General features: G+C 38.1%; 1 protein-coding gene across 4 annotated transcripts in view; it reads right to left on the bottom strand.

Annotated features, from left to right (window-relative positions):
- The window catches only part of LOC149818026 (oligoribonuclease-like), a 38200-nt gene extending 22519 nt beyond the window's left edge, over nucleotides 1–15681 (bottom strand). For 2 of the 4 annotated variants that reach the window (XR_016427275.1, XR_016427276.1), the window contains exons 1-3: nucleotides 15117–15378; nucleotides 13612–13728; nucleotides 4246–4322 (exon numbers count right to left, since the gene is read on the bottom strand). Coding sequence is in view for 2 of the 4 variants with exons in the window: in XM_089985075.1 (XP_089841201.1) it covers nucleotides 4246–4322; nucleotides 13612–13728; nucleotides 15117–15261 (339 nt within the window). In the remaining 2 variants the exon portion in view is untranslated. Of the gene's footprint in view, nucleotides 1–4245; nucleotides 4323–13611; nucleotides 13729–15116; nucleotides 15385–15530 lie in introns of those variants that run through there. The other 2 variants (XM_089985074.1, XM_089985075.1) reach the window with 2 other exon arrangements.
- Between the last annotated feature and the right edge of the window lie 2968 nt (nucleotides 15682–18649).

The raw sequence follows: 18649 nt of genomic DNA, 5'->3' as shown, positions 1-18649 counted from the left end.
TACACAGGAAAAATTCAGAAAAGAAGGGAAGAACGAGAGAAGAAAGAAAATGAAGAAGAGTAGAAAAGGGGAGGAACGAAAAACCTCAAAACTCCAATTGTCGCACCTGTCGGAAACCTTTTTTTGCCCTTAGACAGATCTTAGCTCTAATACCATGTTAGAAATCCACCTCTACCTGCATTGAGAAAGAGAGAGAGAGAGAGAGACGAAGAGAAGAAAGCAAGAAGGGGTCTGTGGCTGTCACGATTTCTGTATTGAAATCGTGACCTAAAACAATTCATTTATAACTTTACTCTACACAGGTATGGATCCGGGTCTGGTGTATCCAGACCCAATTAAAAGGAAAAGACGTATAACGTATACTGTACACAATCTTTACAATCTTTACATGGATCGGGTCGGATCCTTTTGCACCTTTTCATTGTGCACCCCTATTCTCTGTTAATGTACATGTATTTAACTAATATATATATATATATATATATATATATTTTTTTATTTATTTATTTATGTTCAGGATATACATGTAATAGGTAGTGACCATTAGCGGCATTTTTGTCATTTCATATCTTTTGTAATAGGGTCTGCCCATTAGGGGCAGTTTTGTAAAAACCTTTTTTTTATGTTTTCTAGCTGTTGGGACTAGCCCAACGGCTAGTTGGTCTAGCCTTGAGGCTCCTCTTTGGCTCTATATAAGGGGAGATCTTTCCCATTGTTTGTTATGCTTTCTCAATCATATTTGTGATATATAAAATATTTATTTTTTATGTTGTGTTACCCTTTAGTGGCTTGTATTTGTGTGACTACTTGTGAGTTTGTATCTTGCCCATAAGTGGCTCTTTGTCTTGGTGCACTCTTGTATATTCTTGTAGCCCTTAAATGCATTCTTTTGTGCACATTTTTTTTTGTTTCATTACATGGTATCAGAGTTTTGGGCTCTTGGAAGCATGTGGACTCAAGATCGTGCTTGTGAGAAAGCCTCTTGGTGGAATCTTCAGCAGCCACTCCTCTTCCTTATTTTTTTCTCTTCTCTCTCCAATGGCCGATAAAGAAGTAGTCACCGTTGTTCCCATCAAGTTTGATGGGAGTAACTACACCATATGGGCCACAATAGTGAAAATGATCCTAATGAGCAAGGATTTGTGGCAATATGTCCGAAACCTCAACCTATTCTCACAAAAACCATAATAGGAAAAGATGGAGAACCTAATAGACACTCAAAGGAAATAAGATAAAATGATTTGTTGGATTATAAGAAAGCCTATAAAGAATGTGATGTTGGTCATGCCAAGGTTCTCTTCCTTTTCATGGGTAGCATGCATGAAGAACCATGCTCTAACATACTTGAATTTGAGAGAGCGGATGAAGCATGAAAGTTTGTCAAACAAACTTATACCCAAAAAAGATGTCGCTCACAAATGGCACTTGAGAGATCGGATTTATAATTGTAAGCAAGGTGACAAGTCCGTTAGAGAGTACTAAAGTACTCTCAAGAGGCTTTGAGATCAAATGGCCAAATTTGAACCTATTTGGGATACTCCAAAGGAAAAAGCAAATTCTTGAGCAACTCTTTCAATTTATGAGGCATTAGACCTGAATTTAAACAAGTTCAGGCGAATATCATTCATAGGGAAAAATCATTTCCCTTACATGAGGTTTTGGCTAAAGTTTATATGAAAGAGACAAGATTAAAATTTGTCTGAATCCAAGGAAACAAAAGATAATGTGTTGATTGTATCTAGACCCGAGGCCAACACCTATACTTACATACCACCTCACTTTTCCAAGCCTTATTTCGGGAAGCCTCTCAATGATGATGGGAGGAAGATCATATGTCACAATTACGGTGAACAAAGGCACATTAAGCCTATTGCCCAAAATTCAAAGGAAGAGAAGAAAAGAATGTGGCGTCCATGGGAACCACTCAAGATAACAAGGGTGGAACCAATGGAGATTTCAAATGGGGAATTAATGGAAGAAGTTCATATGGACTCACTTGCTGGATATGAGATTCCATTGGGAAAGATACTTCATTTGAAAAAAATCCATGCATGAGTTAAAACACGCTCCTAAATCCTGGTATGATATATTTAGTATTGTAATGATTACATTTGAATTTAAATCTTGTCATACTAACATTGCTATGTTTATTAAAAAATCTGATATAAGTATAGTCATTTAGCTTCTTTATGTCAATGATATGATCATCACAGGTGGAGACAAACATGGAGTTAATCATATTAAAAATATTTTTAAGAAACATTTTGAAATGATTGACCTTGGATTTCTTAGATTTTTTTCTAAGAATTGAGGTACCATATTCTCCTCCAAGATATTTGCTAACTCAAACCAAGTTTGCTAATAACATTATTGGAAGGTCCAGGATTACTAATGAGAAGATGGTGGATACTCCAGAAGTTATCAATGCCAAGATGAAGAAAGATGATGGATCACCTTTGGAAGATCACACTGTGTATAGTCAAATGATTGGTACATTGACCTATTTAACTATCACCCGACCTGATATTGTTCATGCAGTTCATACTGCAACTCAGTTCCAACACTCTCCTACCTCAATTCATATGAGTGTTGTAATCAAAATCATTAGATATTTAAAAAATTCTATTTCTAGAGGTTTTTTATTATCTTCCTCCTCCTCTCTTGAGTTAATTGTTTATTCTGATTCAGATTGGGGAGGAGATCCTAATGACAGACGCTCAATTACTGGTTTATGTGTTTTTCAGGTGATTCTCTAGTGTCTTGGAAGTGCAAAAAGCAACAGAAAGTGTTTTTGTCATCTACTGAAACTGGGTATCACGTTGATAACTACAACATCAGAGATTGTATGGTTGAGAAGGTTGTTTAAATACATGAGGGGTTTACTTGCAGACACCCTCAAGACTATGTTGTGACAATAAGAGTGTCATATATACAGCTGACAACCATACATTTCACGAAAGAGCTAAGCATATAGAAATGGATTGTCACTATGTACGCGAAGAATTTTTTAACAAGACTTACTTTGCCTACGTCACCTTAGAATATCAGTTGGCTGACTTCTTCACCAAAGCGCTTTCGTCATCTTGGTTTCACTTTCTACTAGACAAACTTTCGGTTTTTGCACCATAAGTTTGAAGAGCGTTAATGTACATGTATTTAACTACATGTACATCGTATATTTATATATTATATTAAGGATATACAGGTAATAGGTAATGCCTTAGGAATTGGAAACATCTCTTTTCCTTTTATTTTTTTCATTTCATACCTTTTGTAATAGGGATAGTTCTGTAAAAACCTTTTTTTTAGCTTTTTAGTTTTTATTTTTTATTTTTTTTATGTTTTCTAGCTGTTGGGACAAGCCCAACTAGTCGTTGGTCTAGCCTTGAGTCTCCTCTTTGGCTCTATATAAGGGGGATCTTCCCCATTGTTTGTTATACTGCTTTCTCAAGCTTATTTGTGATATACAAAATATTTATTTTTTTATGTTGTGTTGTCCTTTAGTGGCTTGTGTTTGTGTGACTCCTTGTGAGTTTACATCTTGCCCATAAGTGACTCTTTGTCTTGGTGCACTCTAGTATGTTCTTGTAACCCTTAGAGGCATTCACATTTTCTTTGTTTCATTACATTCTCAAGCACTTGCATCCCTACTCTATGCAAAATTTCTAATTTTCAAAATAACAAGCATGGATTTGGTGATAAAAAATATACACGCCTATGATGCCAAGTATCTAGATAAAGCTAGAAATTGGAAAGTTAATTATGGTCTTAAGTATAAATAGCCACAAATAGTAAACACATACATCCTTTTCCACATGATAATAATGCAATAAGAGGGCATTTGTTTGCTGGCCTATGAAAATGGCACCTTTTCTCATCGTGAAACATTTTCATTTTGGTGACACTTGTCAAGTTGTTTCATAGGAAAGGAGGATCACAACCCTTCCCTTAGATAAGGGCTTTCCCACCATCCCTTTCCACATAAAGTTCTAGTAATAAATGCAAAAGGTTATTTTTTGCACATAGGACCCAGCAACTTTGTGAAATTCTCATTTAACATGAAACAAACACAAACTAATTTCTCATGAAACCTGTTTCACATGATTCTATTATCATGTATGTCTGATTTGTGTTTCTCTTTCTTACGTCTAAAATACATGCCCCCTAAAGCAAAATCAAGTAAAATAAAGCAAAACAATACAAGAACCTTTTTTTCTTTTTTTATGGAAGAAAAGTTAAAGTTACCTCAGCCAAATGGGTTAATGTTCCATCTGTTAAAATACATGCAATCTCCAAAATCCTATCAACATCAACATCAAGACCTACGAAAAGTAGCAAGGAAATTATACACATTGAAAAAAAATGCATGAATCAAAACTTGATCAACTTCAAAATGTCTATCACTCAATAATATTAAATATGACAACTAAGACAAAGCACAGCTAATTAATATCAATGATGCAGGCATGCTTGTAGTTTAAATTTGAAAGGATAGGCACCATTGTGGATCTGGTCATTCTTCAAAGATCAAGGAATAGTGTGTTGCATCCTTTAAGGGTTGGTTCATTTGTGTAACACTTAGTGGTATTTTTATAGAAACAAAACACTCAAGGGTGGTAACTATCGTTGGATGCCATTAAACTCTCCTCTTTGCTAGCTCTATAACTTCCTCTTTTCACTTCCCTTCAAAGTTTAAAATGATGTCATTTCCTTCAGCTGTCCCCTCTTCATTTCTATACAAGGTGAAGGTTTTTTTTTTTTTTTGAGCGAGAGAAGAGTAATAGAAGGTGAAGATTTTTCAAACAGCTACATCATATAAAAATAGGCACCTGATATGACAGCAGAGTAATATGGGCATCAACATTTGGTCTTTCTTATCATTGAATGCCTTCTGTGGTCTTATTAACTAACTGAATCCATAATATAAAACTGTGCAAAGACATGTTTCTTGGCCCGATCCCAGAGGGCTTGGGGTTTGACAAAAAAGACCTGTTCATGGCTCAGAGGTGCACCAGCAAAAAGGATACACATAGCTGTAGCAGCTCAAATAGTAAGGTGCTAGCCCTTGGTAACCCTTGGTTCATTGTACTAAACAGAACAACCATTTCACAAGAAATCCTATTTCCCATGAGCAGATGAATGTTGGTCAAGCTACTATTTCTTACAGAGCACTGTTAATAAAGAAACAGAACGAACACTTACAGGAAACTAGCAACAGGTTCCTAATATCTGCATTAAAGGGCTAGGAACATGGAGAAAATTTTCTTATTGGTGGAATGCAAATGTTCAATCCACATGCAAAACAAATACTGTCGTGAACAATTACTTAAGTTGATTGGTAAGTATAAATTCATAATTCTTTGAAGTTGCACTTCATTAATAAGAGTATTTATAAAAAAATCTACATGCATCTTTACTTCTTGTTCTAGAACTGTAGTCTTTGGTCACAATACGTTTCATTTTTCGCGGTATTCTCTAAAATATTTATAAATATCTCACCTGTTCTGATAATATTGCACTAGAATATCTTAGAAGCTGTTAATTACTCCATTCTAAAAGCACTTTCAGAGTACAAAGGCAAAGTAAACAGGATCATTTGTCACATTATTGCTAATATCCTTTTTTTTAGTACTGGTAGCTAATTTGCTAAAGTTATCTTTAGGGCCTCAATTTATTTACCTACAGATATACACTCTAAGGAAGATCTCAGTTATCGTATATGTGACAAGGAAAATAAAATAAAATGTCATGAGAAGATACTAAGAAGAAGATGATAGAGAGCTTCCAAGAAAAGAAAGATGAACTTAAAACAACAGAGAGGCCAAAGAATTAAAAAAGAACAACCTACAGTACAATAACTAGTGCTAGTTTTTCCCAAGGTTGTAAGTAGTGTATCGTAACTCGTATCGATCGGGCCTAAAACAATATACATATTGTATTGTAGCGTATTGTAAAAATCGTAAATTTCACTAAAAATTCTTTAAAAATCTAAAAAAATCATAGAATACAAGAATACAATATATTTATGTAATAAGATTAACTAAACATACATATGTCATTAAACATTGTTGTGCAGCTACTCTTGGGGCATGTGTCATTGCTTGTGTTGCTCGCTCCCATAATCTTGTTAAATTATGTACATAATCATATAATGTAATATATATATTTTATATATATAAGGTAATACATATACATATATTAATATATATGTATATGTATCTACTTATTATATATATATATATAATATATTTCTATTTGTTTAGCCGTAGGGGTAGTTTAGTCTTTTCCTCTGTTTTACGCACATTCACTTTATGAATGTGATTGTAAATTTATTTTATTTTTCTTTCTTTTTGTTTTTTTATTTCTTTTATGTAAAGTACCAAAAGGTACCTTGGGGGGCCCACTAACATAGACGTTGGGCCCCTCCAACGGTCACATTTGTGACCGTTGGAGGGGCTCCAACGTCTATTAGTGGAGCCCCTCCAAGGCCCCCTTTGTGTTGTTATAAATAGGGGTTCTCCCCTTTGTATTTCTTCATGGCTTTGAGTCAAAGCCCAAGTGCTCAATAAAGTGATTCCATTATTTTTATGCCTTTGTGCATTTGTGAGTTTTTGTGAGTTGTGCTTTTATGCACAAGTGTTCTAAAGTGTTCTTATTGTGCATTTGTGCCGGGTTTATTATCAAGAATATTAAGGTCTTGATCTTTGTATCTTATCGGAGATACTTTTACAAATCTAATATTCATATTTCTGAATTCTTCTATAACTGTAATATCATGCTTTTCCCCACTTAGTCATTTTAAAATTTTGTCAAAAATTTGGCTGTCTGGGAGAAAAATCGTTTGAGTCTCGATTTTTAAACTGATGTCTTTGAGTCTGGGCTTGACCCAGGTCTCATCGACAAGGTCAAGGTGAGTCAATTGAATCATGAGAAAGAGTTTTAATTTTGACCTTTAAATTCGAGCAAAATTTGGGTTATTTTCAGGTAAGGTTCAGAATTTGATAGTAGTATAATATGTCATTGGATTCGTCTCGAAATACCGAGCGCAACGATATGTTACTTTGCTGAATTCGGGTTTCGGTTGACCCGAAAATCGCATTTTTACAAAAAATAGAGTAGTTTGTTAAACTGGATCTGGATTTAGATCGGATCGGATCCGATGGGTTAGACCCAAATTAATATGGATCTGGACTCTATCCAAGATACGTATTAATCTAGATTTGGTCCAATCCAAAATCTATTGGGATTTGGGGGGTTAGATTTGGATCTGGATCAAGATCCATATCGATGCCCAACAATTTTTACAAGCTTTAAATTCAGTTAGGAGCTTTAAATTAGAGTTAATTAAGTATAAAAAGTCTTCCTAGTCAATTTGACTATTTTTGGAAACTTTTAAACAATTAATAATTAATAAATACTTAATAATTAATTATTAAATTATTATTAATTCCGAGTTTGTAATTAGGGATGATTAGGGCTTCCTAAAATGGGTCATTATGCTTACCTTACCTAAGAGGGCTTGTTTTCAAAAAGGGCAAACTTTGAAAATTTGAAAGATTTTGAAAAGAAAAAAAAAGGGAAAGAGGAGAGGGTCCCAAGGGGACCCACCCTCTCCAGCCCATCTAAAGAGGGCTGAAGAGGGGGGGGGGGGCCTCCTTGGCATCCTCTACACACAAAAAAAAGTAAGAAAGGAAAAGAAAGAGAGAGAAGAGAAAGAGGAAGAAAGGAAAAGAAAGAGAGAGAAGAGAAAGAGGAAGAAAGGAAAAGAGAGGAAGGAGGAGGAAGAAGAAGGGTCTTCTTCTCCCGCCCATCCGCTCCTTCCACAGTTGTTTTCTTTGTTTTTCACATAAAGGTACGGGTCTTCTTTTGATCTAAGTGAGAAATCGAGTGTAGATGGGTTTTTCATGCATGATTTAGATGGAAATCCATGAAAAAAGAGTAGATTCATATGCCTACTCTAACATATATGAAAGAGGATGTAAGGATCCTCTTCCATGAATTTGTTTTTCATGTTTATTCACCCTTTCAAAAAGAAATTCTGTGTATGTTTATTTTTAAGAAAAACGAGTTCCATGGATGATATATGTTGCGGGCTGTTACATGTAGGTATTCTTGTGATAGATCGCTTCATATGTGTTTATTTATCACACAGAAATAATGTAAATCTGGAAACACACGGAGTATTAGTATGCTTATGCTTTTATTTTTGCCATTGAGTGTGTGTAATTTATGAGAAAGAAATTTTGTATAAGCATGCATGTCATCATGAGCAATCCAAATATGCATGAGTTCTTAATCTCGAATATGCATATACACTTGTGGTTAAATTTTTTGGGTTGATGCATGTATTTGACATATACCATGTGTAGTTACATGCAAACTGAACATGCATATTCCTGTATAATGGTAACCATATGGTATATCTTGGTGTTCAAAAGAAAATCATAGCAGGCCGTTAAAAGAGGGGTTTAAGGTTTCTCTTAACAGCCCTTCTTTGGGTAGGGGCAGACTGCCAGGCTTTGGCAGATTGCCCACAGGCCCGGCTGGGCCTCTGTGGTGACTGCCAGGCCCAGCCGACTGAGTCGGCTGGGCTGGGGTAGCATCCCAGCCTGCTGGCTGGGTACAGTTAAAAAAAAACAGTTTTAAACTGTCAGCCCCAGCCGACTGGTCGGCTAAGTGAGTCTGGTTGCGTGCCAGACCCAGCCGACTGGGTTGGCTGGGTCATAGGTATAAAAAAAAAAGCGTGATGTTGGGCCGAGGGAGGCTCAGCTGACTGCAAAGCCCTGGCAGAACATACACAGGCCCGAACCAGGTCTGTGCATGGTTTGCCAGACCCAACCGAGTGTCTCAGCTGGGCTGGCTGGGCCAGCCTAGGGCTGGCAATGCCTTGCCAGGCTCGGTCCAACCTCTTGGCTGGACTGGCACAGGCCTGGCAGCTCCCTGCCAGGCCCAGCTACGCCTGTTTGGGACCCCAGCCGACTGGGTGTAAACCTTTCAAAAAAAAAAATTTATATATATATATATATATATATATATATATATATATATATTAAGAATAGATATTTTACAGTTATAAGTATATGTATGTGGTTTAAATCGGTGATTTGAGTTTCACGGTGCATTAACAAGTATGCTCATTGATGGGCATTGGGTACATGTTCTTTTCAAAAAGAGAAAAAGGGCATTAACTGTAGATGTGCATTTCAAAAAGAAAAAAAAACTGCACAAAAATAGTTACATACATTTCTATGTTTATGCAGAAATTAACGAGAACATGTATTGCCATTTTATGCTGAATTTAATGAGAACATGTATTGTCATGTTTATGCTGAATTTAATAAGAACATGCATTGCTAAGAATATGCAGAATTTAATAACATGCAATTGACATGAATATGCACACTTGATGGGAATATGCACTTTCATGAGCATGAGCACGTATATTCAAAGGAAACATGCATTGGCGTGGATCTATGTCACATGGGTGCGGGTGCGAGGGTGCGGCACTTTCAAAAAACTTGGGTGCGGGGGTGCAGCAATATATATATAATTTGTGCAGGGGAGGGGTCGAGCCCCTTCCTTGCGCCCTCTTTGTGCAGGGGAGAGGTCGAGCGGATCAGTTGTGGAGCCTAATTCAGAGTTTTTGCTCTTGCAGAATGGGGGGGTCCTGGGGCTCCCCCCCCGGCGCGGGTCCCGCTACGTGATCAGCGGGCGGGGGTCCAGGGGGGGCGCCCCTAGCGGAGGGTCTTTGGGGGGCAGGCAGCGCCCCCCGAAATAAATTTTTTTTAATAAAAAAAATTGGACACAATTTTTTTTTATTAAAAGAATTGGACACAAATGACCCTGGGTGCGGTCAACGCACCCAGGGTCGGGTTGACCGCACCCGGTGCCGCACCCGCACCCGTGTCGAGTTGCATCGACGCGGGTGCGGCACCCTGCTAGCTGAATCCCTGTGACATAGGCATGGATACGTGTATGCTAATGAAAGAATACACTTGACCTATTTGCATATGAATTAAGTAAACACATGCTTATGAATATTTTTGTTTCATACGCATGATAAAGGTTTGTATATATGAATATGCATTTGGAACATGTGATTTGTGTCATAAATGGCCTATTGCTTTGGTTTTTGCATATAGTGCATCGATGATACAAGTGGATCATCGCAGGCCTGGAGAGCCTTGAGCACTAGATGCTCATTCTTTATTTACTTTTAAATGCATCGCAAAAATCATATTTATTTTTATTGTATTGTATTGCACTGTTCTGTATGTTTCCACGGGCGGGAGTCCCGTGATGGCTCTCGCAGGGGTAGATGCGAGCTTTTGTCTTTGCTTTTTCATGCCGAAATGCAAAACTTAATAATTGAATTTTAATAAAAATATAATGAATAAGAACAGTGTAATATACGTTCTGAGATCTCCTATCAGAAGAATGAGAATCTTAGAGATTCGATTTTGGGAGACCACGAGGATACAAAAACTTCGTGTGCGTTATATTGTTACCCCTGAACCCGAAATGTGGTTCTTTCTCATGACCACACTTTTAGGGAGAGTCTGTCACTTTACCTGGGGGTGGTGTGTAGACACAGTTGTTGTTGTTTTGGTATACCAAGAAAGTGACATTATTGAATGTAGAGGTCCTTAGTGTCCCGATATTAGATGTGGAGATCTAATGTTCTGAAAGTGATTCGGTCGAGGGCTAAGTGCGGAACCCAGTAATAAAATATAAATTGTGTGTTAAGTTACCCTAAAAACCCTACTTGACCTAAGGAAAAATTTTACCCATTTGGTATATCTGCGTGCAACGGTAATTAAAAAAAAAACTTAAATTATATGCATTTAATAGAGACATGCATATAAAAAAAACTAATAAAAGATAATAATTTGCTCATGCATTGCACTGAAGCCATGCATATTCCTATTATGCATTAGATCATGCATGTTTACATGTTCTTTTAACTGTAAAATGTTGGTGAATGCATAATGTTGTTCTCTAATGCATGTTAAAAGATTGTATTGCTTAAATTGTGATCTCTGTTATTTATTAAATGTTTCTCCATGCTTAATAATTGTCTCTATTATATGAATGTTTAATCGAATTATTAATTTGTCATAATTGCATACCTATAAGTTATTACATGAATTTTTATTTGTATTCTTGTTGCTCATTTGTTTCATTAGAGGTACGTGTACTCAGGATTTTAGTTCTGACACCCTACTTCTGTGGTTTTTCACAACCGCAAGGGATCAGTGAAGTGACTAGCTTCTGGGGAGCTACGAGTGTCACACTTTTGTTAGACAATTCACAGAGGGACAGCGTGACTCAGTTTTTCTTTATTTACTTTTATGTCATTTAAATAACTCTGATATGTCTCTTGCAATTATTATTTAAACACTCTTTCTTTCATAATTAATAAATAATGAGTTGCTATGGTTTGAGGTGATAAATGTAAGATCCCTTATGATGTATTTGGTTATCCAATTGAGAGTGAAACTATAAAGGCCCCGGGTCTCTGAGAATATTTTCGCAATAGTTAAAAAAAAAACGCACTTTTTAAGAGGTATGAGTTGGGGTCATTACAATAACAATACACATTTTAGCTCGTGCTTCATCTGTAGCCAATGGGCATCGTGGTGTTCCTCTACCAACTGCTGCAATATGCTCTTGCATGCAGTACAAGTCCCTTTGAAGCAATATTTGACAAAACTTACATTTTTAAGTCACATGCCCTCTATACTTTAGCTCAATGATTTTCTTTGTTTATTAAATCGTTCAATTGCTTGAGATAATGATGGGTCATCTTCATCTTCTAAATCAGGGACCACCTGTGGCAATTTCTCTCTCACAAATGTTGCACGTACTCATGCCCTTTTTTATCATCTTTTATAGGACTAGTAAGAAACTCAACACGAATATCAGAAGGAATGCAATATGTATATAATTTCACGGTAGAGTTGTTATGCCCCACAACATGACATTTAAATCTATACAATCCTCCATGCATTAGAAAACCACAAAAGTTACACTTTACTATTCCTTTCAAACATATCTTTGACTCAACTGTTGTACAATATTTCTATGCATGATTCTTTGATAGGCATCTTCCAAGATTTCAATGCAGGATTCTTTGAAAGGCATCTTCCAAGACCTCCACCCCCCATCGACCTCCTAGAGCACGGATAATTAAATCCAATTACTATAAAGATATAAAACAATGCTCAATACTATACTTAGGGATAAATTTTGAGTTTTAAGATTACAAAAAATGGGATTGAGGGTAACAAATTAAAAGTAAAGTAATATCTTCTAAAAACATAAAAAAAAAGAATGGAGTTTACCCTCCTTCAACTTCAATCATATACAAATGAAGCAAATAACGATGATTTTTTACCTTATCTCACTTCCTTGAATGAAAATGCACTCTTACATGAGAAGACCACAAAGGCCTCTTCCTTGCGCAAGAATCAGATCCCAAAACGCTCAAGTCTCCTATGGGTGTGAGGGGCCCTCTAATGGCCTCTATACAAATGAAGAAAACATCCCTAGGAAGGTCTTTAAAACTCAAAGTAAAAAATAATAATTTGGCTCATTTAAAGTGCACTTAAAGTGTATCATAGGATACACTCTATATCGTACGATGCGGTACGATATAGGGGTGTATTGTATGATACACCCGATACGGATACGATACAGTATGATACTTACAACACTGGTTTTTCCCTCTTCAGATTCACTCCAGTTGCTAGGTTTAAGTCTTGTCTCTTGGCCATTGTGACTTTTAAACATGGCATGGTATTTTTAGATCTGAATATATGTCTACTTTATGTATCCACCATATCTTTGTTATGCGTTCACGGAATTATTACAGCAGGTCAATCTAGTAGTGATAGAGGAGCATCCATTTCATCACCTACAGTACTAGCCAGAACAAGGCCCCATGTATGGGTGTAGAGGCAGAATGGGATACTAACTCATGATATGCCTCTCCTACTCAGTCTCCAGAGGTGATCCTACTGCCTTGTGCTCTGCAACAATCTATAGGGTTGCTATCTTTCTCAATTAACTGATGAAAAGTCAACAACCAGAGTGAGGTCTTTATCTGCAGAGAGTCATCAATAGAAAAGGAATGACAGTCCACCCAGACACATAGCGGCTCCTTAGTGAATATTCTAGCTGAATTTCACATGCAGCCAAAGACAGTTTTTTTTTAAGTAGATCTGTAACCAAAGCCTACTGGCCACTGCGACCTACCACAAACACAACCCTTCCCTTCCCTTCCCTTCCTTTTCAGGGACACACTAAATCAGAAGCATGGAAAGAGGGATGTGAGGTTGGGCATGAACTAGTACACAAGAAATAACACCTTCAAATTTATCACTATGTAGTCCTGGATGAAATATGTTACACGTGTCACTGTGATCTCTATGCCATTTCTTTAGGAGTTGTGCACGACCCAACAAGGTAAAACAACATTTAGTGGTATACCTTTTATCATATAGAGGGGATTTAATATGAAATAAAGCAAACAGTTGCTACAAACCAACTACTACCTTCTTTCAATTATTCTGGTCATGTTGCTTTGAAAACTACGTAGAAAGGGCTTACCAGTCATTTCCAAGTCAATCCACACAAGAGGCGACTTGAATTTTTTTGACGACGCTTCTGCTGATGGGCACTGTGTATCTGCTTCAGGCATCAGCTCCTTTGCAGAATTTTTCTTTCCTACACCCGAATCCACAGAATCAATAAATGAGGCCAATCTAACAACAAATGATTCTAAACAAAAATTGTTGAACACGAGACGGTGTATAAGTATATGCTGTGCCATGAAAAAGTTGATGAACCATGTATATGATACTAACAAGACAAGTTAAAATGGTGCCACCCAAGTCCAAGTACGGATGATAGAAATTTATTTTCAATATAGTTGTGCATCCTCAACTGCTCATAATAACAGGGAAAAAACTAGCACACAAATCCTCCAAGGCATGGTACCACAACTTCATAATCAAATTCTTCAAAGGAACAGAAGATTGACATAAGTGAAAAAGATAAAGGATCTCGCATTGCAAATGTCACAAAATTTCCATTAAAAAGGAAAACAAAAATTTATGCCTTCCACCAATGTTCTTCCACATTCATGCCTTCAGAAACTACTAAAGTAACTATGAGAAGCACCTTTATCCATAGATTGAACATAAAAAATTGTGAATGTTGATGTTATTATCTGTATTATGGATACAAAATTATAAGTTTTCCCATGCAGACGGTGGTTACCACTGATTACCCTGCACAAAAATGTGGTTTATACTTAAAGTGAAAACTGGAGTGCAGCATAGGCAACTACCCCATTTCTAGAGTTCTTTTCCACTGTTGTCACATTTCATAATTTTGCTTTTCTCCCACTAGTTAACCATTAAAATTTTCCTTTTTTTGCAAGGAAACCAATACATTGAAGATAAAGAGCCTGTTATACTGATGGATGCCATTTCGTGAGAACTAAGGAATATCGCAAAGAACGAAAAAGAAAGCTTGTACTTCATAGTGTCTTTCAAGTAAGAAATAAATCAGGAGTATGCGCCACCGGAAAAAAACATGACCAATGTTGGATTTGATAGGCAGTTTCCTCACGTGCAAACGCTGAGTTCTGGCAAAAGAAACAATTCTTCACATGTGCTTCTATAGCTGCTCATGGAACTAACCCCGTGCAAGGATTACACTGCACAAGCAACCATAGAATCTTGGCCATAGAAACGATTCACGCATGGATTACAAGACAGTCACTTAGAGATAAACGGCTGATGAACCCTCTAAATTGCGCGAGCAGCTAGAGACACATGCACCCATCATGAGATAACTTGATTTTTGAATTAAGTACTCCACACTAGCTAAATCTAAACACGCATTTGTCAGTTTCCGCTCCCAACACGATTACAATTTGGGGATTTCATAGGCATCACAAGCAAAACGAACCATCAATTCTTGAGAGATGTTCAATTTCAACCGAACTCTGAATCGATCGATCACCACATGTTTAATCATCAAAAACTCTAAGAGAACAGCGAGCGCGAGGAAGACTCTTAGAAGCAGAAAGGAAAGCAAAAGCAGACCTGAATTCTTCCGTGAATTCGCAGGCGGGCTAACAGCCGTTTGCTCCTTGTCGTCTTCAGCGTCCAAGCTGAGAATGCTAAAGATGTTGGAAAGCTTCTTCATCGCATAGACGAGTCTGCGGACGAAAAAAAAAAAAGAAAACATACAGGAAATTGTCTCTCCCTTCAATCCAATTGCTGAAAGACCGAATGAGTTTCGATCGTTAGCAAAAAACAAATTCTAAAATAACGGAGGAAACGAACCACACTGATCGAACCCAACAACAATCGCAGATATTAAAAAAAATTGAAATTTGAAATTTGAAATTTGAAAATTGAAAATTGAAAATTGAAAATCAAGAATCACAATTGAGGAAGAAAGAAACCCTAAGTCGCTATATATATATAAAGAGAGAGAGAGAGAGAGGGCATCACCTGATGGCTTTATCTGCACGGCTTCCCTTTCCGCAGTCTTTCGCGCGTGTGAGCTCTCACGCTACGAGCGGCGGTAGGAAACAGCCGGCCGGAAACGGCCTCCTCCGCACGTGCGTAGCGATGGTGGTGATGTTCAAAACTTACCCGCCCAAGACCAGACCTTTCTCTTTTTTTTTTGTTGTTACTTGACTTCTTTCTCTATCTATTCTAGCCCTCCTCCTAGAGGGTAGGGATGGCAGTGGATCGGGGCGGGAACAAGGTCTCCACCCTTCAAAATCCTGCCTTCTATCCTCTCCTTCACCCTTGCATGGGTCTTGATTTTAACCTTCATTTCTGCCTTCATCCTTGTTTTATGTCTTTCATCTTCGATCCAAACGGGACGGGATCCTGTTTACTCTCAGTCCACTATCATCCTTAAAGAAGGATCGGGGCGGGGCGGGGCGGGGCTTGTTTTCTCCAAGTCAAGTGTCATCCCTACCAAGGTTGTTAAATGCGATGAGGCGAAGCGAGGCGTTGAGCCTGCGCTTCGCCTCTGAGGCCTACGCCTCAGGTACTGAGGCGTACGCCTCTCACAACTGGAATGGAAGTGAAGCGGTGGGAGGGGAGGCAGTAAGAGAAGGACCACCGCCCAGCTGGTACGGAAGCGAGGGATATGCTGGTCGTCCGGTGGTCGGAGAAGACTGAGCAGCATCTGCAGCACAGCAACTCCGGTGGTCGGTGGTCACAACTGGTCGCAGGTTGATGAGGGGCGCATCACAGCAACGCCTCAGTACCTTGAGCTTGCGCCTCGCCTCTGAGGCGTACGCTTCAGGTACTGAGGCGTACGCCTCTCACAACACTGATCCCTACTTGAGGCATCCCCTGAGAAATTGAATTCTCATGTTTTTTTGGGCGATAAGAGAGCATTTATATATTTAAAAGGAGAAACTGCCCATAAGATCGGAGACCTAACCACGCTGGTTCTGTCGGCCATACTAACGGTCACTCTTTCATAAGAAATAGGGTCTCTTTCCTACGTAGAAAAACAAACATACGATGGGACTCACGTAAATTGGGAAGCACTTTCTATCCGAATGGATTCTTTCAAAAGAAAAAAGCTTCCCCCGAGTGGAAGTCTAAGAAAAAAACTAAATTTTATGACAAAATGAAATATAACTTGTGATATTTACCGATGTTTGTGTTTTTATTGGCCAGGCAATTTCTAGCATTTTTTTTACATGATATTAGCAACCGTGCCAGCAACCGCAGCAGCGGAGGGTGTAAACGAGTTGAAAATGGTCTGGATCAAGTTAGTTGTGATTTTAAATTTGAATCCAAATCCAAAATACTAACTGTAAAATTGAGCTTGTCCTTAACATGCCCAAATAAGGTAGGTTGAATTTGAAAATGAGATACATGTGTTCATATTGGATCTGGTAAGAAGGATTAAAAATGGGGGTGTGAAGTGGTCGGACTTGGGCTGGATCTGGAGGTTGCCCAATTAGATTTAATAGGATCTAACATAATTAGATCCGGGTTTGGATTGGGAGTCAGATGGAGATCAGCTAAAACCAAACCTGGATCTGACTTGCTCAAAATCTGATACACGTGTTCGGAGCCCGATATTAGTCAGATTCAGAATTTTCTTGGACAAGTTGGCAACGACTCGTGCTGCCAAATATCGTGGGTCGCAATGTCATGATCAAGAGGTCTCAAGTTCAAATCCACGAGGGGTTATCTATATTCTTGTTAAAAAGAGGATAAAAAAAATTGTATTGTTTTTTTTTTTATGATGAAAAACCCTCACCTAAGCAAGAAAAATCCCGGGCGGGGCGCCATGACCACCTTGCCTTACACATGACCCACCTCTGAAAGAAAAAAAAATTGAAATGTTGATGGGATGTTTTTGTGCACCTTTTATAAAAAAAAAAAGAAACCAATTGAGAATTTGTTGGAAAACGCAAATTTAAAACTCTTGTCTAAATAGCTCCTCATGTAAAAAAATCTTTTTTTAACTATATTGGTTCAATATTGTGAATTCATCATTTTTTTCTTTGGTTTAAAAAAGTGAATAAATCACGACAAATCCATGTATGTGTTCAATTTTATTCAAAAAGACTACCAACAATGTGATTTTGTGTGGCCTGAGTATTTTGTTAAGTACTTGGGCCAAAATCACTGGAACTGCTCCGTTTAACCATGGGTTGGTTGGAAAGTGTTTGAAATGTTCAGGTTGCCGCCCTTCAGTCCCAAAGACCATGTTTTGTTTGGAAAGGCAGACTGGCGTTAGGTAGTCTGCCTCATTTAGAGGTTTTACAAAAAAAACAATATATTATGCTGATGTAAGCAGTATATATTTTTCATTACGCAACGAAATATGAATCTGGTAGAATACACTATCAAATTTCGGACCTTGAAGCGCTCAAATTTGTTCGCAAGAAAGCAACCAAGTATGTTTGTGGACTCAAGGACTGATTAACCCCCCTCCCTCCCCCGTTATTATTCAAGGTACCGTTCAGTTTTGGACCTGCAACTTTCCACCAAAGGGAGACGTGAATTGACAGCTCCTACCAACAACCACGGGAAACCCCAATTGGTAAAGTTGGGTTTTTTTTTTTTTTGCTTTATTTTCAGCCATTCTTTCTCCGCACCATAGTTGTTAATGGATGGCCTTGAAATAGATCGTGGAACCCATCGAAGCAGCAAATTAACAAGCCACGGTATTTGGTTGACGTTCATCACGTGAAAGAACAACATCCAAGGCACTCCCGACCGATTACTTGTCCTGATCCGCTATCTTTTTAGCTATAACACATGAAAAGTAATTGTAACAGTCACGGGCATAGAATTTTTGGCAAACCCACAACCGTGCGGGACAGTAACAATACCTGTATATAAGCATCGCTTTCACAGTCACCCTGTAATAAGAGGTAGCAAGAAGGCTCCGCTTGTCTGATAAGAGCAGCTTGTTAGGGATGGCAGTGGACCGGGGGAAAGCGGGGCCCCGCCCCGCCTCACCCCGTTTGGACTGGGGATGAAGGGTATGAAACCGGGATGGAGGCGGGCAAAGGTTAAAATCCATCCCCGTTCGGGGATGGACGTACCCTTTTCCCATCCCTGCCATGATCCCTGCCTCATCT

Source organism: Nuphar pumila, chromosome 13 (assembly GCF_984573655.1).
Source record: "Nuphar pumila chromosome 13, dmNupPumi1.hap1.1, whole genome shotgun sequence".
NCBI lineage: Eukaryota > Viridiplantae > Streptophyta > Magnoliopsida > Nymphaeales > Nymphaeaceae > Nuphar > Nuphar pumila.
This window is presented reverse-complemented; position numbering and strand designations above follow the sequence as displayed.